Source organism: Crinia signifera, chromosome 2, assembly GCF_055691185.1.
Source record: "Crinia signifera chromosome 2, ASM5569118v1, whole genome shotgun sequence".
Lineage (NCBI taxonomy): Eukaryota > Metazoa > Chordata > Amphibia > Anura > Myobatrachidae > Crinia > Crinia signifera.
Genome location: NC_139218.1, coordinates 348,534,599 through 348,557,174, shown reverse-complemented (window position 1 = coordinate 348,557,174; position 22,576 = coordinate 348,534,599). Strand labels below are relative to the sequence as shown.

At 44.8% G+C, this 22,576-nt stretch overlaps 1 protein-coding gene across 1 annotated transcript; it reads left to right on the top strand.

Annotated features, from left to right (window-relative positions):
• The first annotated feature begins 7,966 nt into the window (after positions 1-7,966).
• On the top strand, positions 7,967-21,629 carry C2H13orf42 (chromosome 2 C13orf42 homolog). The gene is made up of 3 exons (XM_083171303.1): positions 7,967-8,796; positions 18,822-18,969; positions 21,257-21,629. The coding sequence occupies exons 1-3, from the start codon at positions 8,389-8,391 to the stop codon at positions 21,481-21,483; spliced, it is 783 nt and encodes a 260-aa protein (XP_083027429.1). The 5' UTR covers positions 7,967-8,388; the 3' UTR covers positions 21,484-21,629.
• The last annotated feature ends 947 nt before the right edge of the window (positions 21,630-22,576 follow it).

The window sequence follows — 22,576 nt, the reverse complement described above, 5'->3', positions numbered from 1 at the left end:
CTGGAGGTGTGTGTGAAGTGGAAACCACCATGTGACAGTGCTGCAGGCGAGACCGTGTCTGATTGTGTGAGCCAGGTTTCTGTAATGGCCATCAGGTTGAAGTTGTGAGAGATGAAGAGGTCATGGATGGATGTTAATTTATTGCAAACAGAGCGTGCATTCAATAGGGCATATGTAAGTTGTTTGGTGTGTGGTGGGAGGCATGTGATATTTATGAGGTTAGCTGAATTTCTAGGCTTAGAAGCAATGACATCTGAGTGGGACAGGTGGTTGGGGCCTGGGTTTGGTGATATGTCACCAGCTAACAAGATTAGAAAGGAGAGATAGATATCGGTGGATGTTTGTGTTTTCTTGTATTGGTGGTGGGATGTGGATGTAAAAGTACAAGTAGAGAGGTAAGTAAAGAGCTCATGAGTGTCTAGAAGAGGGGAGTGAATAATGGAAGAGGCAATGTGTACTGAGTGGTGAGTGTCAGGGAGATTATAGGATGGTGGAAGTTTGGTGAGTATGCCATGTAGTGAAATGAGAAGTAGCATTGTGGTGAGCATGGTGTGATAGTTTGTCTGTTGGTGACCAGGTTAAGTCGAGTGGATATTGTTTGAAATAATGTGAAATAGTATTGTATTACCTTGTTTGGTGTTGGTCAATGTTTTTCCACTGTTTCATACCTCCCAACTTTTGACCTGAAGAAATAGGGACACACGCGCGGCGAAGCCGCGCGAGCGTCCAAAAAGGGGCCGGCGTATGCAAATGAGGGCGCGGCTTATGCTAATTAGCCACGACCTCATTTTCATACGAGAATAGACGCTGTACGCATGCGCACAGCGTCTATTCTACTAGATTGGGGGGTCTCCCAACTGCCACCCCCCGCAGCGGGACAATGCCTGCCGCGGGTGGGACAGCGGGACAGGACCCGAAAATCGGGACTGTCCCTCTAAAATCGTGACAGTTGGGAGGTATGCTGTTTTATAATTGTTCTTTATAAGTAAATCCACTTTGTATATTTCCCACTTAGTAGATTTCTCAATTAAAGAACTGCCCAGGCAGAGGACTGCCTTCTATATGACCAGATATAGCAGGTATCATTAGGAGAGCCTACTACAGCTGAGGTCACATGACCAGCTAATCAAGGCCTGTGTAACATAAACACTAGCCAAGACATATACTACAATAAACTATGCCTCACTGAACACAGCTTCAAACAGGTACTATAAAGACTAGAAACACATTAATAATACAGCATTTGTTATGCAATGGGCAAAATACAGATTATAGTGTTTTATATACCAGTTTCAATCACATACATTGTATACTGCTGCAATGGGCTCATATGGGTTTATGCTGAGCAGAATGCTGGGATTTGTAGTGAAACAGGCCAGTTTAAATCACATACCTGTGAGAAGAGAAATAAACAGAAGATCAGTCCATATTCAGGGAAATTCATGCAGGATAACTGTTTTATAAATGGCAATAAATGATTGTAAAACAAATTATGCTGCGGTATTATCAAATTAACCCTTTTTCAAAGCGAGCCGATGATCCGTCTAAAAAATCCGGATCTTTTCACTGATTGATCACTTGATCCCAGTTCTTCTTAGTGACCCATTTTGCCCATCTCTAATATGTACAGGCATTCACTAGCATACAGATTTTAAATTATATCACCATCTAGTGGATATTTTAAGAATTGAACATAATATGTTGTATATAAAAGCTGGTAATAATACTTATTATTATTATTATAATTTTATTTATAAGGTGCCACAAGTGTTTCGCAGCGCCGTACAAAGGAACAATACAGGGAGACAAAGCTTGGCATAACATTGAATAAATAACAAAAATACAGTACAAATAAAGAGCGCCACAGATCAATACACATTACAGCTTGGATATAAGTAGTGAGGACTCAATCAACATACAACTAGAGGCTTGAGGCCAATGATGGAGATGAGTATGCAGACGAAAATGGTCACTGAGTATTGGAGTATAGGAGAGCTGTGAGTGACATGTGAAGAGAAGAGGGCTTTGACAACAGGAGGGAAGAGGGCCCTACTCAGAGGAGCTTACAATCTAGTAGGAAGGGGAGACAGACAGATTACAAGAGGTGCAAGCAAGTGGGTGGTGGTTAGATAGCAGGATGTAAACAGGCAAGGGGTCGGAGAACCATCTGGTTTATGCAGTGGAAGGGTGTGCTTTGATGAATAGGTGAGTTTTCAGTGCCCGTTTGAAGCTTTGCAAGGTCGGGGAGAGTCTAATGGAGCGAAGGAGTGCGTTCCACTGAAGGGGTGCAGCACGGGCAAAGTCCTGTACTCTAGCATGGGAAGAAGTAATCAGGGTGGTGGAGAGACGACAGTCGTCAGCCGACCGTAGAGGCGCTGGAGGGTGTATGAATGGAGATGAGGTTAGAGATATATGGAGCAATGGAATTAGAGATGGCCCTGTATGTGAGTGTGAGGTGTTTGAAGAGGATTCTGTAGGGGAATGGAAGCCAGTGCAGATTTTGTTGAAGGGGAGTGGCAGAATTAGAGCGGCGGGAGAGGAAGATAAGCCTGGCTGCAGCATTGAGGACAGATTGGAGAGGAGACAGTTGGGATTGAGCGAGGCCGCTGAGGAGAACATTGCAGTAGTCGAGCCGTGAGATGACCAATGAGTGGATGATCAGCTTAGTTGCACTCTGTGAGAGAAAGGGCCTGATGCGAGCAATGTTGCGTAACTGGAACCGGCAAGAATGGGCCAGGGCTTGGATGTGGGGTGCAAAGAAGAGGGAGGAGTCAAGAGTGACACCCAGGCAGCGGAGTTGGGGAACGGGGGAGATGATGGTGTTGTTAACAGTGATAGAGATATTAGTAGGGGGCATAGCTCTGGGTGGGGGAAAGATAATGAGTTTGGTTTTGTCCATATTCAGCTTCAGAAATCGCTCAGACATCCAGGTGGAGATGGCAGACAGGCAGTTGGAAACCTGAGAGAAAACAGTGGGGGACAGATCAGGAGAGGAGAGGTAGATTTGGGTGTCATCCGCATAGAGGTGATATTGGAAGCCAAAGGAGTTAATGAGTGCACCCAGAGAGGAGGTGTACAGAGAGAACAGAAGGGGGCCAAGGACGGAACCCTGAGGGACCCCGACAGTAAGGATAGAAGGTGGTGAGGTAGAGCCAGAGGCAGAGACTGAGAAGGAACGGTTGGAGAGGTAAGAGGAAAACCAGTTGAAGACTGTGCCAGAGAGGCCAATGTTTTGGAGTGTGTGGAGGAGGAGAGGGTGATCCACAGTGTCAAAGGCAGCAGATAGGTCCAAAAGGATAAGCAGGGAGGAGTGACCCTTGGATTTGGCTGACAGCAGGTCATTGGTGACTTTCACTAGGGCAGTCTCAGTGGAATGAAGTGGGCGAAAGCCAGATTGAAGGGGATCAAGGATGGAGTGGTCAGACAAGTAATAATACTCACAAATATATATGTGAAAGGTCCCATATCTAGGCAGAAAAGAAATACGTCTGCACTCAGCTTTACCCATAGTGTCCATGGTCACAGCCATATATGTAAACAAAACAGAAAGACATTGATTGTGTCACACTGGAAATAACCACAAGGGTAGGGGCAGGAGGCACCCTGGACAGTTAGACCAGAAGGAGGACCACAGAGATAAAACACAAGTCTTTATTAAGCCCACAGATGATAAGATTTGATATAACCAGGGCTATTTTTGGGCCGGAATGCCATTCCTGAAGCTCTTTCGCAAAATGACGTAAGCAGGAACAGCGTTCCGGGACCTCTGTGGCCTGCCCCGCTCTGATGCGCCGCTGCTCTGAGAGGTGTCCCTGCTGTCATCAGCGTCTCTTCTTCCCTTCCTAAACTGTGTGTCCTTGTGACATTAGACAATGATAGCTCGCGGGCTGGCTCCTGATTGGCTGCCAACTCGCAAGCCAATCAGAGCTCACGTGCCGGCAGTCAATCAGGAGCCGGGCCGCGAGCTTTGATTGTCTGATGTCACGGGGACACACAGCGAAGGTAGGGAAGGAGAGACGCTGATGGGGTATCGATGTAACCCGACGTCAGGCGAGACGTTCTGCTATTTCAAAGCCAGCCACCGCGGGGTTATGAGCTGCGGTGGCTGTTTTTGCACTTCTGCTGCAGTACAGGTGCTGGACGGTGGCTAGGAGAGGTATCCAGAACCTGTTTAATGTGAAGTGAGTCAGCTCTGCACAGCAGCGCACGGAGGCGCCGGACTCCCTACCTCTTCAGTGTCCACTGCTGCTGCACACTGACAGGCAGAAGGAGAGTAGCCGTGTGAGGGTGACACAGTACAGTACCAGCGGTATGATCGTGATGGTGGGGTGGGATGGGGAGGACTACCCTACAGGTGATTTAGATGGGAGCTTGCAGGGAAGCATCACCTTGGACAGAGTGGAGAGGGGTCTAAGTGTTTGCACATTGTGGTCATTGTGTATCTGGCATTACTGTGGGTATTGGGGGCATTGTGTAACTGGCACTGCTGATGGCATGTGTATATATAGCATTACTGTGAAATTAGGTCTCTATATGGAACTGCTGAGGGCATTATGTGTTAAAAAAGTTTATGCAACAATTGATGCCCCGCCCCTTTAGTAGCTCCACCCACATCACCGCCCACATCTGCCCTGCCCACAGTTCCTGAACCAATTTTCCTAGAAAAATAGCACTGGATATAACGATCTCATAATGGCAGTAATACAGGAGATCAAGTACCACTAGGTATTCCATACATTGGAAGACATACATTATCCCAACTTCCATGCTCCCAACTTCCATGCTCAAGCGGGACGTAGTCCTGAAATTAGGGGGCATGGCATGCCAAAAATGGGGCAGCATGGCCTATAATGGCGTCCTCCCGCGAGGCCACGCCCTATTTTGACGCTGTGGGGGCATGGCCCAGAGGCTCTGTGAGCCTATGGCCATGCCACCAGCCCCTCTGGCTGTGGGAATAGACGCTGTGCGCATGCGCACAGCGCTTATTCACCGCTGCTCAGTTGACGACAGGGGGACTCCCACCTGCCCTTCTCCGCCATGGGACACTGCTGCCAGGGCGGGCAGGATGCGGGAACGTCCCCCAAAAAAACAGGAAGCGGGACTGCTAGGCAAAGCTGCAAATGGTATAAGATAATAAAAAGACATGCATGCATTTATTATGTTTTTAAATCTTTATTAGTGCTGGACACATTAACATGTTAAAATGGCTTATGCAGCAGCACTATAATGGCAATTCTTTTTTTAACACTGTTAATGAAGGGGGCACATGGCGACAGAAGGGAGTGGCGTTGCGGAAGCACAGAGTCTCTCTCAGCATTACAGAGGCCCTGTGCCCCTCCAAAAATGGGCACCACCACAGAGAAAACAAGCTAGAAGTACCTCTGCACCTCTAGTGGCTGTCTCCTTTACCGCGGCCATCTCTGGAGGGAAGCAGGGTCTCTAATGCTGTCAGAGACTCTGTGCCTCCGCAGTGCTGATCCCCTTTCAATTAAAAGATTTAAATCCACCTGGGCAATGAGCATTTAACCCCCTATGGCAACAAGCATGTAATCTAGAATAACTCTTCCTTTTCATATACACCTGATGACAGGGGCGTAACTAGATATTCATAGGCCCCATAGCAAAAGTTTGTAAGGGCCCCCTATTTAGCAACTGATGGTGATAAATGTATGTAAAACATATTACTTAGACAGTAAAGATGGGCCCCATTCAGCTCTGGGCCCCATAGCAACTGCACCCCTTGCACCTATGGTAGTTACGCCTTTGCCTGATGATTACTAAATTGAATAAGCAGCTATCATTTTATATTGCTGTTCTGAGACGAATGGATGGGGCCTGCATTTTGTGGGCATGCTGGTCCTTGTAGTGCCATATGGACATACCTTCCAACATTCCTGAAAGACAAAACAGGCAGTGCCAGATTAAGGTCTAAATGGGCCTGGAGCTGAAAATTATCAAAGGGCCTATTATGCGCAATAATCGGGGTTGTGGCCAGCACCTAATAATGTGGGGGGCATGACCAGTGTTCTGTTTGGGTGGTCTGGTCATGGATGTGTCTCTATTTGTGTAAATACTTTCAACTAATTATGTATGCCTGGAAAAGGCAGGGTAGGATACATATTCGTGTGTGCCCTCCAAAGGTGCACCCGCAGGATGCCGATGTCCTAAGATACTTGCAGGGTCAGGCGACACTCCAGCCATAAAAAATACTGAAAGCCGAAACTTGGTAGACAACATTTCAGCACCTTTTATGTGGTCACCTAAGTTAACCACACCATACTGTATACCCCTTATACAAATCATGCAACACAATAGTAACCCCCTTATACTGTACTTGCCTCTTACACATTATGCCACATGGAATGAGCCAAAATTCACACTATGGCACACAGATTGAGTCAAAATTCACGTTATACCACATAGATTAAGGCAAAATTCACATGTTGCCACATGGATTGAGCCAAAATACACACTACACCAGGCCTGGCCAACCTGTGGCTCTCCAGATGTTATCAAACTACAAATCCCATCATGCCTTGCCAGTTTTGCTATAAGGGAGTGTTACAACTGTGGCAAGGCATGCTGGGATTTGTAGTTTCACAACATCTGGAGAGCAACAGGTTGGCCTGTCCTACACTACACCAAACAGTTTGAGCAATAATGCAGAATATGCTCCATAAACAGGGGCATTGCGCACCAAAGGCACGCATTAAAAATTTACACCATAATGCCCATTACATGTTAAGCCACATACCATAATATCCATTATGTATTTTGCCAAACACCATAATGCGTATTAAAAATTATGCTACATAAGTGATGCTTACCTACATACTCATTGTCTGGGGTTCCATGCTCATTGCCAGGGGTCCCATGCTCGGTGCCATTTGGCATTACATGCTCATTGCCAAGGGGGAATACATGATCGCAGTAGCTGGGGGACAGCCGCCGCCGGGCAGAAATGACAGCCATTGTCAGCCGGGCAGAAAGCAGGGGGCTGCCTGGCTGTATTCAGAGCACTACAGGTCCCAGCTCTTTGAAATAATACCCCTTTTACACCAGAAAATGCAGAGACTTACCCGGGAATATGGTCCCAGGATCATGCAGGTACATTCCCGGGCTGGCCCCTTTTACACCAGCCTAGCCCCTGCATTTTCTGGTGTGAGTAGTAATCAGCATTAATTAGCAGACCCAGGCATCCACTCTCATACGGTATCTCTAGGGGTGGTTTGAAGCTATTTTTGGCGTCCGCCTGTTTTTGGGCCAAAATGCACGTTGCGTTCGCTGATCGAGCGGTTGTAGCACCGTACATTTTTGGTGTACACCCCTGTGTACGCCCATGTTTACACCCAGTTTACGGACAGGTTTTTTCGCACGGAGAGACCCGTCCATGAGCGGTGTGAGGTCGCCGCACCTGCGCATTGCGAAAGCTATGCATGCGCAGATGAAAAAAAAACCTGATCCGACCGCGTACGGTCCCACCGCACCAAGCAGAATAAGGCCCTTTGTACCTGTATTAGTTTCTTTCATTACAAATATCTAAAACAACCCGACCTCTCTGTATTTTCTATTATTATTTAGCACATTTGGTCATGTCATTCTAAAGGCAATATGGGTGAACAAAAACCAGCTGACATGCTGTGGAATGGATTTTAGGTCATGGGAACATTACAATTGGCTTTTATTTAACCAATTTTTGTGTACTTGCATTCATTAACATGTTAGCAGATGTATAGTCACACTACTAAGGTTGAGAAAAACAATAATATATAAACAATATCCTCCTTCTTAAATACATTGAAGATAAATGCCACACTTAACATGACATATTAAACTATTACATTTTGTTGGTAGTTCTTACAGACGCCTACTCATATTCCAAACTCTCCATGGGATAGAAATAACTGTATCTAATAAATTAGCTAATGCAATGAATGTCTTCCAGACGATCCTGTATACCGTGTTCATTGCATCTGGTTATCTGACTCCTCCATTTTCTTAACAATAATCGGACACCAGATCCCCATGTGCTTCCCTGTCACCATGGAGAGGAACACTTGAGATGCTTTGTTGGAGACTGTATCAGCGATGAGTCTTTGTGTCTGGGCCGGCTAACTCTGCAGTGCACTTAAAGGATGTGGAACGAAGAAGCAATTTTTATTAGGTAACAATCTGTATGATAATATTGATGTAGAATTGCATTTTCTCTGCTTGAGAACAAGAAGTTCATGGGTGGACCGATCACAAAGGTCACAAGTGCCAGTCTTCTTCATGCACCAACCTATGATGTCTGCTTGCGGTTCCTCAAATAGGTTGGGTTGCCTGGAAGACAGTAGCTTAGATGCATATTGGAATTATACAGCAGAGTTTTGAAAAAATAAAAAAAACATGCTAAGAAAAATCCATTCAGCCTTTCACCCGAATTCCTGCAGTCGCGATCTTCTAGAAGGTAACGCATCTTACGATGGCACGCTCTCGCCAGTACGATTGGTCCGCAGCACCTCTATGTTTGTGGTTGGAGGTGGAAGACAGACTGGCTCATTAAAGAAATTCAAAAGCACCACAAATATTGAGGGGTCAGGATGCCATTACAAAGATGACGACTCAGCGTGGATGTTTGCCAAGACTCAGGATTTTCTCCAATACCTCCAGGATCTCTTAGCGCTCAGAAAAAAGTACCTGAGCAGTCTCCATAACTTGAGGTGTATGACTGGAGTCTCCGAATACTCTCCAATATCCACCAAGTCTTCCAGAGCTGGAAAAGTAACACCAACACATGAGACCGGTGATTGCAAGGTAAGAGACGGCTATGTCCAAAAATTTCAAATTTATATTTAATTTATGAATTTTGTGGGGTTTTTTTTACAGTAAATATGAATTATATGTAGGATTGAAGTTGTATAAAATTAAATATCATTAAAGAATGTTATAAAAAGCCTGTTCTGAACATGCCTCTAAAGAATATAAATTCATCTTGGTTCCTTCTTCTCTGGTCACATGTATTGTAGTAGTTTTTAAAAATTGTTCCATTATCTTTATAAAGAGGAGGGGCCTAAATCTATGGGTGGAGTTAGAATGTAGCCTAGTGACATCACTTACTGTAAGCAGACTGACTCATTCAGATGTGGCTGGATGAGCTATCACTGCTGACACAATTGGCTGACTGTGTGACCCATGGGGTCGCACCAGCTGGCTGCTGCAAGTCGTACCTAGAGACCAGAAAATCTCTGTCCACTGAGGGAGATAATGGCCTTTTCCCACCCCTGCAATGATGACAAATGGAGGCCATCGCGAACCCTTCTCACACTGTCCTGCATCCGTTGTTGCAGGACCCAAACGCACATGTGTAGAACGGGTCTGATACTGTACGGATAAATAATTGGTTCTTTGTTATGATCACAGCAAATCTTTAGTGCTTTATTGCAACTTTATGGCAGGTAATTGTATTTTTGTTCATTGTACCTTTCTGAGGAATACTCAATAGGCAGGTGCTAGATGTGACTGTGTTTGATAAGGTGTACAGTATGTGTTAGCTGTATCATATGAATCAAACCTTCACAAGAGAGAAAGTTGACCATAGCAACCAATTAGCGTCTGTCCTTTTGAAGTAGTCATATCGGTGGCTATATGCTAATGCTAGTATAAGCCCCTCCTCTGGTCTACAAGTGTGCATCTGACTGTGCAAGGACTGGGACACCCACTTTGTGTGTCTTCAGATGCTGTGATACCACTTAGTGTGTCTTTTGGCACTACCATTAATCGCACCATCAAAACTTCCAATAGCCCTATGGAACTGTAGCTGCAGGTTTTCCAAGAATGTAAGCGATTAAGCTTCTGTGTATACAGCCACTTCACTCTGACACACCCGCAACACTCCCGTAACACACCCATAGAATCGACCATCTCTGTGCAACTGCCACCTCACATGCATTGCCCAGGAACCCAAAAGCAGTTGTGCAATACACAGCCATAAATCATAAATATTAAATTGTGTTTATATTTTTCCACACAAAATCATGCAACTATTGTACTTTTACATTACTGGGCCCAATCCAGCCCTGGACCCCTAAGTGTTTGTTTACTATAATGTTAAAGCTCCAGACTCCCGTTTCCCTCAGCGCTTTGTGGTGCCCTACCTTGCCATGAAGATGGAGCAGCTCTCAATGGAGCTGCTCCTGGTAATAGAATCGCCAATCGCCGCCCCACGCCAACTGCCACTTTTCAACAGAAGGGAGTGCACATGCACTAGATGCTCGCGTGCCCCGTTCTGTCAGAGCTCTCCGCCGGCTCCCCGCAGCCCCACTCCACTCCCCCACATCTCCCCCCGCAGCCCTACTCCCTGTCTGTCTCCCTGAAGCGGAGACGGGCAGGGAAACTGCTCCCTCCCACCTTGCTGATAGGGACGCAAGAGAATGTGAGATGCTCACGCCTCCCCATCAGATGGAGCTCATGTCCGCCAGCCTGCGCCAACTCAGGACATCTGGTGATCCCGCAGGCTGGCTGACAGGCGCTCCATCTGTATGTTCATTAATCCAGATCAAATGACACTGAATCACACAGTGTTAGCTGCATTTAATGCAGATTTGATTCCGATGCGCGATTTGATCCTGATCTCCTAGATTGAAAGCAGCTGCCTCCCTCCTGGCTGATGCCTGTCAGGGTCCCAGCGGCTGTTGATATCGAATTGGTATCGATGTCCGCCAGGTCAGCCCGTGTGTACACCCAAATAAACTAATGCAGTACTATTTTTCTGGAAAAATAGGTTCAGGAACTCCAGGTCTGGGGGTGGATCAATAAAAAACAAAACAAAACATATATAATAGAGAGAGGGAGGGAGAAATAGATGTATATATTGTATTTAGAAACAAAGGCACTCACAGGTGACTTTAAAATAAAACTTATCTTATGAAAAGTACATTTTCAGTTCCTGATGTCATATTTAATTAGAGGTTCAGGAACTGAGTTCCTGGTGGTTTCTGCTGAAAAATAGCACTGACCTAATGTGTCCAGACATATGTGGTGCTATGACCAATGTGCAGAGCCATATGTGACATTATCAAGCCCCGCCCCCTCACAAAAATGCAGCAATTTGTACATCTACGGGGAGGGAGCAGGTCTAAAATGACGTGATTCACTTCTCTAGGCTGTAGATAGGATGCGGGACATCTACCTGTTTTTCCGCAGGCTTTACCAAAAATAGGGAGCCTCCTGCAACTTCCGGGAGAGTAGACAAGTATGTTGCAGAGTAACTGCAAAACAATCAGGTGCGATATGGAAATGGAATTTACATTTAACTACTCTAAACAATAAAATTCATACAGACGTATATCTATAAATGTTTGTCAATGTAAAAAAGAGCGCCACCCATCTGGAGAATTTATGAATACAAATAAATGGATATATTAATTAGCTACAATTCATTCTAAAACATATCATCTCCTTAATAAATTGATAGCAATTAATATTCTCATGCTGTATTAGCTCCGGAGTGGTACCACCTTTTTAATTAATGAGTAAATGGAGTCTGTGAATACTCAAAGGGCATAGTGTAAGATGGGCAGTTCTTTAGGGATCCCGTAAATTGGAAAAGCAGGTGAAATAGTGGTTTAGCCCACCTGACGTGAGGTAATAAGCAATCCTCAGATTTTTAATAGGGAAATAAATGAACAGCGGTAATACTGAATGAGTCCAATCCTCACGGCAGCCAAGAGATATTAAACACGAGTGTCAGGGGCTGCTCAAGCTACACCCGCACAGCGGTCGGCATAGAGCCGGCTGGCCGCTGTAGATGTTTGAGCCGGGAGCGAGTGGCACGAACCTGTGATGGAATGCAGGTATACTGTGAACGGCTCCGGAGGTTGTTAGAAGGCAGTAGGTAACGGCAGAGTTCGGCAGTTAGGAATAGGTACCGGCTGTTGTTTAGAAGGGGCAGGCAGTCCGAGTAGGAGATATACTGGAGATATGTGCTGGAAAACAGTCCTTGACGCGTTTCTCCGCTGTAGAGGAATAGCGGTTTCTTCAGAAGTATCCATTTATTTTTATTCATACATTCTCCAGATGTGTGGCGCTCTCTTTTACATTTACATACATTTATAGATATACGTGTGTATGAATTTTATTGTTTAGAGTAGTTAAATGTAAATTCTATTTACCATATATACTCGAGTATAAGCCTACTTTTTCAGAATATATTTTATGCTGAAAAAGCCCTCCTCGGCTTATACTCGAGTGAGGGTCCCGCTTGAGTCAATGAGTTTTCCCAGTTTTTTTGTTGTAAAATTAGGTGCCTCGGCTTATATTCGGGTTGACTTATACTCGAGTATATACGGGTATGTTGCAGAGTAACTGCACTGGGGCCCAGGATGGACCATAATAATACTGCACTGTAGTGCCCTCAGCTTATATTATGCCACATTGTAGTATGCTAAATTCCCTCTAGTGGACTCCTGCTTACCACATTGCTCACTGGCAGTATCTGTTAGGGGGTGTGAATCTTTCTGACAGACAGTGTAATTTTCTGCCCTCACTATCTGGCACATATGTGACCACAGGGATGGAGGCAGGACGAACTAGTGGTCTAGGCCCCATAGCAATGTCATCCCTGTACTCATTGCCTCTGATTGACCAGTATGAGTAGCAGACAGCAAAGCAAACATCCCAACATATGAACTTCGTGAAGAGATAAATATAGATAAAGTAGAATTGATAACGCACCAGTCAATCAACTCCTAACTGTCATGCAAGCCTAGGCCGCCCGTCCTGCGCCGTGCCTCGGCTTGATGATGTCACTGCGCAAAGCTGCGCATGCGCACTGACATGCGTGCCGGGATTTTATGGCCGTACAGGGTACCGGCGCAAAATGTTATATTGGTACGCCGTACCACCCCGTACCACCACACTTTCACCACTAGGTATAAGAGTCCTTGCAATGCAGGTTTAGTCATTTAGTTAATGCAAATGATTAGTCCCATTTAACGACATAGGTTAGTGATGAATTTGGTAGTAAATAGAACAGTGCAATATTGCAGCATAGGGTTATGAGTTAATAAAGATGACATGATATAGTTATCACTTTGTTGCAGTGACATTTGTGGTCAATGGCCTCAGGCAAATTTGGTTGGTAAAGGTGGCCACCCAGTGGTGATGGCTGAATTGCGGCTCCTGGCTTGGTCTGGTTAGCACTCTTGCCATATCTGTATCTGCCCACAAAATGGTCACCGATCAACGTGCAGAAACTTAGTACTAAAGGAAAGCAATCTCTGCCTCCTACTGCTCAGCGGCTTCCTCAAATAATGTCATTCCGCAGTTATGCTGTCTCCTGATTTACTCTGTGCTGCTGTCCCACCCCTGGGGGTGTGCTACCCCTAGAGTGTTCGTTCCCAGAAGTCATGTATGTACCAAGTTTGGTTTAAATTGCTACAGTCATTCCGGAGTTATGCTGGAACATACTGTACATATACAGTAAGTGTACAGCAAAAATTGTGTTTTTTAATTAATAAAAAATCAACAGTAATTCATTTTTATTTGGAATATTTTTAGTTGCCTAGGCCGTGTTTTAATACGCTCATATGTAAAATTTCATGATCTTCCTTTGTAAACTGTTGTATCAGTGGGTGTGATCAGTGATCTTGGTAATTGGAATGAGTGTAAAGCAAAAATTGTGTTTTTTTAATTAATTAAAAATTATCAGTAATTCATTTTGATTTAAATTGTTGGTACTTGTGTATTAGCAGGGTGCCCACAAAAAATCACATCGCATGGTCATTTTAGGGTCGTGCGATGCAATTTTCCTATGTAATTTATTCACTGCTCTCTTGGCCCCGGCTGATCGCATTGCATGTGATCGCACCGCACACAAAATCACATGCGATTTTATAGGGTGCGATGCCATTCAATTTACTATACACTTCTATGAGATGCAATGAGATTTCGGCACCCCCCACTATCCACGCCACCCTGAAGCGTGGCGAGCAGCGGCAGAACGAGTCCTCCTGACCTTTTCATACCCCCACTATCCACGTCAGCGTGTTGATTTTATATAGTGTGGCGAGCACAGTGAGCCACTGAGCTCAAAGCGTGGTGAGCGCACACGTAATACATGTAAAGTACCCACGGCCGCTCGCCACACTTCGAGATCGGTGGCTCACTGCGCTTGTCACACTATATAAAGTCAACTCCATGCTGACGTGGATAGTGGGGGTATGAAAAGGTCGGGAGGACGCGTTCCGTCGCCCCTTATGGGGCACGCAGCGCTCGCCAGGCTTCGGGGTGGCGTGGATAGTGGGGGGGGTGCCTAAAACCTCATTGCATGTCATAAAAGTGTATAGTAATTTAATGGCATCGCACCCTATAAAATGCGATTGCATGCGATTTTACATGAGGTGCGATCGCATGCGATGTGATGCGATCCGCTGGGGCCAAGAGAGCAGTGAAGAAATTACATAGGAAAATTGCATCGCACGGCACTAAAACGGCCCATGCCATGCAATGCGGTTTCCCTACGCTAGCGTACGCCTGCTAATTGGGCCTGCTAATACAAAGTACCCAATTTTATTTTATAAGTTCCCTCAGCCGTGTTTTCATACACTCGTATGTAAAATTCCACAATCTTGGTTTGTAAACTGTGGATATGTATAGAAAGACAGACAGAAGGACACATTTTCACTTTTGTATAGTAAATAAAGGGTTAACATATTCAGAGTGTGTGTGTGTGTGTGTGTGTGTGTACAGTTGACAGGAGACCCTAATGTGTGGCCTGTGTGGCCCCCACTTCCTGTGTAATTTCAGGCCTTGGGTTTGGAGCTTGTCTTATGTAACGGTAGTGGGACCCCATTATGTGCGTCTCCCTGGTTTAGCCTAGTATTTCCTCTGACCAGACCAGGCTTAGAGGACCGGGCTGGCTTTGGACAGGGGTGTCATATGCAGTTCCCCTAAGCATGACTAACATCTGATAACTGGCACCAGACTATACCAGGATGGGCTAGACACACTATAAAAGACACAAATCTATTCATGTAAAACTAGCCTCAACCAGGTCAGCATCAGGCTGAAATCCCTATAGACAGCAGACTCATAGTACAACAATTGGACCTTCCCTCAGAGACAACCAGCCTGTGCTGAATGGCATTAGCAATACAAATAATAATAAAACATAACAGAGCAACATTAGTGGCTTAGATTGGAGCAGTAACAAGAGTGAATGAACTTAGCTGACCTTGAGGGGTCCATAGAGGAATAGGCAATCAGAGCAGCAGTGTTCCCACGCCATCAGACAATCAGATGCAAGTGACAACCATACTGACCCCTTCATTCATTCTGGTCACAGCTTTGCTAGAGGAAAGTAACACTGTTCTGTTATTGCAGAAGATTCTCTGTGGATTTAGGAACTGAATCAAAAGATAAACAAAGGTTTTAGGGGAGATTTTAATTGAATTTAAAGACTCTTTCTGTAGTGATTGTGTTTCTTTTTCTCTCTTAGGTACTATTGTGCAACTACATATCCCAGCTGGCCTTCACTTCCAGGGCGTGCTGGTGCTTGTAGTTCCCAAGCTCTAGCATACTTTGGCACTACTGGTAGGGCAAGCTCTTACTTATAGTTCCACAAGTGTTAGCATGCCCAAGCTGCGAGACTTGACATTTCCCTATAGCACTTAATCTATAGTTCACCTTTGACTACTGGACCCAGGAACAACATACTGTAGCTGGGGTTTGATTGGCTCTGGCATGAACTGAGTTCCTGTATACAAACAGGAAACTGGAAACATGTTGCTGTAGTGTACCCTTGTCTGTGCGCATGGCAGGGCGAGCTTGCTTTTAAGGATTGTACAAAATGTTCAACCAGCCCCGTTGTAGCTGGGGAGGAGGTAATGTGATGTATTCCATTTGTCTTCATGAAGATCTGAAACTCGTCAGTGGTAAACTGAGGCCTATTATCACTGACTGACTGCTCTGGTATCCCTGTTCTGGCAGCTGTAGTAGAAGCGACTGTAACAACTGGAACTTAGGGCCATTTGGAATAGGCATCCGCCATCACCAGAAACATGGACCCCAGAAACGATCCCACAAAAGACCACATGAATCCACTGCCATTGGTGCATTGACACTGGACAGATTGGCAACCGGGACACTCTATGGCAGTGGTTTCCAAAAATTTTTAAATCATTGCTCCCTACAATATCAGAATTTATTTCACGGCACCCCTAGGCCAAAAGTTTCTTATTGTGAAATTTAGAAAAAAATAAAAATTTACTGAGTAAATTGTATATTATATTTCATCCTTAGGTTCAAGTATGTGATGAGGGACAGGTTTCACTTTTGTTTGTCCTCATGTGTTCTGATTGTGAGCCGCCAGCCCTGGTGTTGCCTGTTACATAGACCATAAATAAATTTAATTAAACCTAGACCACCAATCCAAGGCACCCCTACAAGTGCCTCGAGGCACCCCAGGGTGCCATGGCATATAGTTTAGGAACCACTGCTCTATGGTTATATCCTCCAACTGCTGCTCCAACCCTGCCCGCCATAAGAAACTCCTAGCCAGTGCCCTTATGTTGGCTACACTTGCCTAAAAGGAGGTCCTCCAAGACTCGTGCTCATTTGACAGATAAAGCAGCCAGACTCAACTAACAAAAGCCAAGCTGCCAGAAAGTCAGCTGCCGGCACACAACCCTCCCCCCCCCCTTTTTGTTTTGTGTGAGCACTTTAGCCAAACTGGGTTCTCGTGAAGTATTGTGTCTGATCAAACTGGTGGTTATGGATAGTCATTTTAATGACATCATTGTGAATCCTTGTTTTCCTGTGTCATTGTGGCAGCCTGTAAAGGCAATGGCAACAATCCATCTACATTAGCAGGTTGTGCACACTCCCCTGAGCCTGTGTCCATGTCACACATATACTGACTGGAAAGCAGCAGACAGGAGTCAGCAAGGATCCCTGCTTCTCATACTGCAAGCACCCTCCCTCCTGGTATCAGCGGAGTGTGACATACTCCTTGCCTGGGGTGGCCTTGTCATAACTCCCAACTTTGAGAGCATGTAAGGACGCTGGCCAGCTCTGTGAGCAGCTGGCCATGCTCCCATCCCTCTGGCCATGCTCCCATCCCTCTGTCTACAGTAGGGGTGGGGAACCTTTTTTCTACCGAGGGCCATTTGGAAAATTTGAAAACCCTTCGGGGGCCATATAAAAATTATCAATTATCGGCATATACACGTGGGCATTATACACAGGGCAGCGGCATATACATGTGGGCATTATACACAGGGCAGCGGCATATACATGTGGGCATTATACACACTGACAGCGGCATATACATGTGGGCTTATACACACTGTCAGCGGCATATACATGTGGGCATTATACACATGGGCAGTGACATATACATGTGGGCAGAGACACCATAAAAAGTGACAGTGTGGAGGAAGGGGGGGTGTTACCCCCAAACAGGTTAATGTGATTATGTCTGATTATGAGAATCAGACATAATCACATTAACCTTTTTGGGGGTGAATCCAAGGGGAGATGTGCAGAAGACGCGGCCGCCAATCACAGTGGCTGTGGAGGTGATGCGCCGGCAGTGATTGGCGGGCGCGTCTTATGCACATCTCCCCTGCGGCAGCAGCAGCAGCCATCCCCGTATGTAATATAGGCGGGCGGCTGATACTTCAGTAATATAGGCGGGCGGGCAGCTGATTAATCAGTAATATAGCGGGGCAGGTGGCTGTTTAAAAAGTAATATAGGCCCGAAGTGTGGCGAGCGCAGCGAGCCCGGCAGGGGCGGCGGTACGCGTCCTCCGACCTTTTCATACCCACTATCCACGTCGGCGTGGAGTTGATTTTAGATAGTGTGGCGAGCCCAAAGCGTGGTGAGCGCAGCGAGCCCCGCGAGGGAACGCGGAATACATGTAAAGTAATACGCGTGCGCTCGCCACACTTCGGGCTCGCCACACTATATAAAATCAACTCCACGTCGATGTGTATAGTGGGGGTATGAAAAGGTCGGAGGACGCGTACCGCTGCCCCTCGCGGGCTCGCCATGCTTCGGGTTGGCATTGATAGTGGGGGTGACATGGGGGTGCATTTAACATTGTAAGCACCCATTAGGGTGCTTAAATCGCATCGCATTGCATGCGGCTATATGGCATGCGATGTGATACAATGCATAAGATAACATATGACTGAAAGTCGTGGGCGCCAGGCTAGGAAACTAGTACCATCACTAAACTGAGAAAACTGAAAGTTTTGATAAGGGCTATGGGTACTTGTTTCCTAGCAGGGTGCCCACTAAGCAAATAGCTTAGTGAGCGATTCTGCGCAAGAAAATCGCATCACATGCCGTTTTTGCGTTCGATGCGATGCGATTTTCCTATGTAATTTATTCACTGCTCTTTTTTCTCCCTGGGCGGTGCGATCGCATCGCATGTGTTCGCATTGCAGTGCAAAATCGCATGTGATTGTATAGGGTGTGATGCCATTTACTTTACTATACAGTTGTATGAGATGCAATGAGATTGAGGCACCCCCCCCCCCCAGTATCCACGCCATCCCGAAGCGTGGCGAGCGGTGGCAGAACGCGTCCTCTGACCTTTTCATATCCCCACTATATACGTCAGCGTGGAGTTTATTCTATATAGTGTGGCGAGTGCAGCGAGCCACCGAGCCCGAAGCGTGGCGAGCCCCGTGAGGGAACGCGGATTACGTTACATGTATTCCGTGTCCGCTCGCCATGCTTCGCGCTCGCCACACTATAAAAAAACAACTCAATGTACAAAGATGTAGGAGACAAGCTATCAACAAAGTGTGACAATGTCTATTTGTTTGTGCAGATTTCAAAGGACAATGTAAGACCGCATCCCAACTGTGATATCTTAGATGCAATCGCTTATTTCGACGCGGTCATTGCAGAACTGGACACAGAAAAAAGAACAAGGACGACTACAAGTGATTTCAGGAATGCCGATGTGGACTTTGATGGTTTGTGATTTTATCCCAATATTACTAAGTAAAGAAAATACACTTATACTATTTGTTTAGACCCTTAAAAAGAGTGACATCCAATCTACAATTTTATGTTTTTACAAAATGACGTGTGCGACTACACTTAAAGTGAGCAAAACTTATGCTGGGTACACACTAGACCAGATGATTTTTTGAACAATTTGGATGATTCAGACCCACAGGCGGATTTAGACCTCATGGGCCCCTAGGTAGTATACCAGTTTGTGGCCCTCCTCAAACCATCCATAGCATTATTACTGTGAACGATATTGGTCAGTGTGTATGCACTATTTTGTTCTCGCCTGGCACCACCGATATAATTTACTATTTCTGCAGCCGCGGGAATTGGTAAGCGTGTACCCAGCATAAGTGTTCCAGTAAGAATATGTTGTAGCCTAGTTTACACCAAATGTAACAATGTAGAGACATTGCTGTGTAATACAGTATTCACCGTTTATAACACAGGTGCTAGTAAATATACTCCTGGGGTTCATAGTTAGTGGCAGCTGCCTCTTGTTGGCTGGACTGGTGGTTTTGGGATTTAACCCTTTCAGTGCCAATATCTGTGAGAGATGCGCAAAATATCCGCTAAAAATGCTGCTCACATTTTTTTTAATATAAATTGAGATAAAAAATGTGTAAAAAAAGATTATATTTAATATTTACTGTAAGGTAGTGTGTATGCACATCAATGATTCGATTCGAAATCATCGATGGTTTATGGGCGATGTTTAATACTTTTGCCATCGATGGGGGGAGAACCAGATGGTTTCCCTCCATCGATGGCACAGCAAAACTGATGTGTTTTTTTTTCCAGGACCCCGAAAACCCCGCGAAGCCCAGCCCCCATGTTTTGATTGGCCCACAGGCCAATCAGTCAAACAAAATGGATGACCATCAATATGAAAAGATATCAAGGTCATCCATTGCATAGTCTAGCACTATCGATGGTTAGCACTATTGGCATCGATGGCAACCATTGATGGCATTATGATGAATAACAACGTTTGCTTGCCAATTTTCACACCTATATTGACAATTCAACCTTACATTTAGTATTATTGCTGTTTTAATTCCTGCAGTCAGAACTGCCAACATGCCCCTAAAATATAGGTCAGATGCTTTCCATAGTAAAGCTTTTGCAACAGTGACATCTATAGTCCTAAAGAAAGCGCTGCAGCGTAGTAGAATCACACCAAGAAGCAAAACACTTGATGTAAATGAGGCATTCTTGCAACAAGATACAATTGAAAGGTTTTGCACAAAGCTTTACCGATATGAGTTTCCTTTGCGATTAGAAGGCTTCCGTGTTTATGACCCTGGAGTCCCTCTGGGCATGTGCGAGCCGCGGGTAACATAGCAAGGGTTGTCATTGGAACCCTCTCTGGTAATATTGCGGAGAGAATATGGTATATGCATATGGTAAATGCAGTCAGGACTCCATATTGGGGGTAAGACTGCCATATTGATGGTGCTGCATCTCACCCAATATTTTTAAAAGATAATGGGGAAAAAAATAGTGTGTGTCATAGTTGCCTACCCTCCTGCATTCTGCAGAAGACTCCCTGAAATAACACCAATCTCCCTCATTAGTCTAGCAATCTCCCTCATTTTACCTACTGTAGCTCACATTATACTGTTATATTTTTGGGGGTAAAAAAGGAATAAGAGATAGATACATTTACATTGAATCATCAGCACCATTTCCCAGCTCTTTACCAAGTATAGTAACTCACTAACTGCTTTGGGGCTCATTTACATTTGGATATGTAATTTTAAAAGATTCCTCTCAGATGTAGCAGTACACACCCACGCTTCTAGATGCTTCTTTGACAATCTATTTGCACAATCTCTCCATATATGGAACTAGACACGCCCTTTGGGTGGAGCAGGACAGGGCCCCTGAATGGGGCACTGAGCAAAATTCTACTATTCTACAAAAAACTATTAACTCCCTAAAACAAGTTTTCAAAAGTAGACCATTATGGTGTGTATAGATGTTAACAATGGCAACCAATCAGCTTCTAAATAGCATTTCTCAAGTAAATTCTTTAAATTGATATATAGGAGCTGATTGGTTGCCATGGGCAACTTCTCCATCTGTCAGTTATCCCCTCTTTAAAGGCTTCGGTACATGGTACATCTCCTCTATTATCTGAAGTCATAACTTTAAAATTACCTGAAATATTTTTCATTCAGTGAATTCTTGTATATATGTTGAATGAACCTGGATATGGTCTTGTCTTGTTTTCTCTTCTGCCAGTGGCCACCTGTAGCAGAGATCACACTCTACATTCAAACTGGATTTTACGAGCGTCACGAAGAAGCACAGAGGAGGTCTTCAGGATGTCTATTTACAGCCAGTCCTGGAGAGGCTGCAGCAGTAACACTGGCGTCAAAAGGATAGAGCGATATCCAATCTATTTGCCGAAAGCTGTTGAAGGGGCATTTAACACATTGAAGTTTAAACCTCGACCCAAAATAAAATAGCTAAAGTGTAACCGCTAAGTTGCTGCTAGCCCCAAAAACAAATAATATCAGTATTATATATGGGGTTAGGGTGACCCTGTGTAGCTTGTCCCAGGCAGATTTTTGTGCACTCTATAGTGCTTCTCCACATTTTACTAATATATAGTAGGGATGACCATTGATGATTTGAAATTATTGATGGTTTATGGCCGATGTCGAATACTTTTGCCATCGATGTTGGAAAACCAGATGGTTTCCCTACATCGATGGCAAAGGAGAACCAATGTTTCTGGGTTTTAGTTTTTTTCAAGGTATTGGGACACGGAGCATAGCTCTGCCTCCTGACACCCAGAAGTCCCAACTCCGAGTTCTGATTGGCTCACGGAGTCACGGGCCATTCAGTCATATATAATGGATGACCATCAATAGCTAAAACTATCAATGGTTATCCATCAAATAGTTTACTACGATCGATGGCTGGGTGCAGAATTGCCATCGATGACAACCATCGATGGCATCTGCACCGATGGCTATCCCTAATATATAGATAAGAAGTTGCTGATAACTGGTCTCACTCTCTTTAGAGTGTGACACAGATACAAATAAGGGGAACGGAGGAGCAACTTCAAAACGTCAAAAAGAAAAGAAAACAAGACGCTAACACAAAAATAACAATCCAATTTTAAGAACATGATATGTTCAGAAAAGGAAGACTCAAAATAAATAAAATGTTGGAGCTATTGCTAGTTATAAACTATGTGATACTCTGCGTGTATTGAATCTATTAAATAAGTCTTTGAAATCGGTCTACTGAAATACGTACGAGTTAGTCAATGTGCCACATAATATATAGACAGTAAACATATGATCGGTGCACAGATACCAGAATGTGAGACAGATCTGAGCTGAAGAAGGGATAAGTCAAATATAGAACAGTCAATAAAATAACACAACACAGTACAGTATATGACTTATATTGATGGTAGCTGTGTGGAATCTTCTTGGTCTTCCAGCTGTCTGATTATCATGAAATACCATTCAACAAAGAGGACTTTTTTTTTAAATGCAAAGCATTGTTTTATATCTGGTTTTATACAGTAATCTGTTAAGGTGG

What these genes read in the sequence shown, in the direction of transcription:
- C2H13orf42 (XM_083171303.1), top strand. Translation starts at nt 8,389, where the DNA reads ATGCTAAGAAAAATCCATTCAGCCTTTCACCCGAATTCCTGCAGTCGC. An exon ending in ATGAGACCGGTGATTGCAAG is followed by an intron (nt 8,797 to 18,821) that starts GTAAGAGACGGC and finishes TTGTTTGTGCAG; the next exon opens with ATTTCAAAGGACAATGTAAG. An exon ending in TGCCGATGTGGACTTTGATG is followed by an intron (nt 18,970 to 21,256) that starts GTTTGTGATTTT and finishes CTCTTCTGCCAG; the next exon opens with TGGCCACCTGTAGCAGAGAT.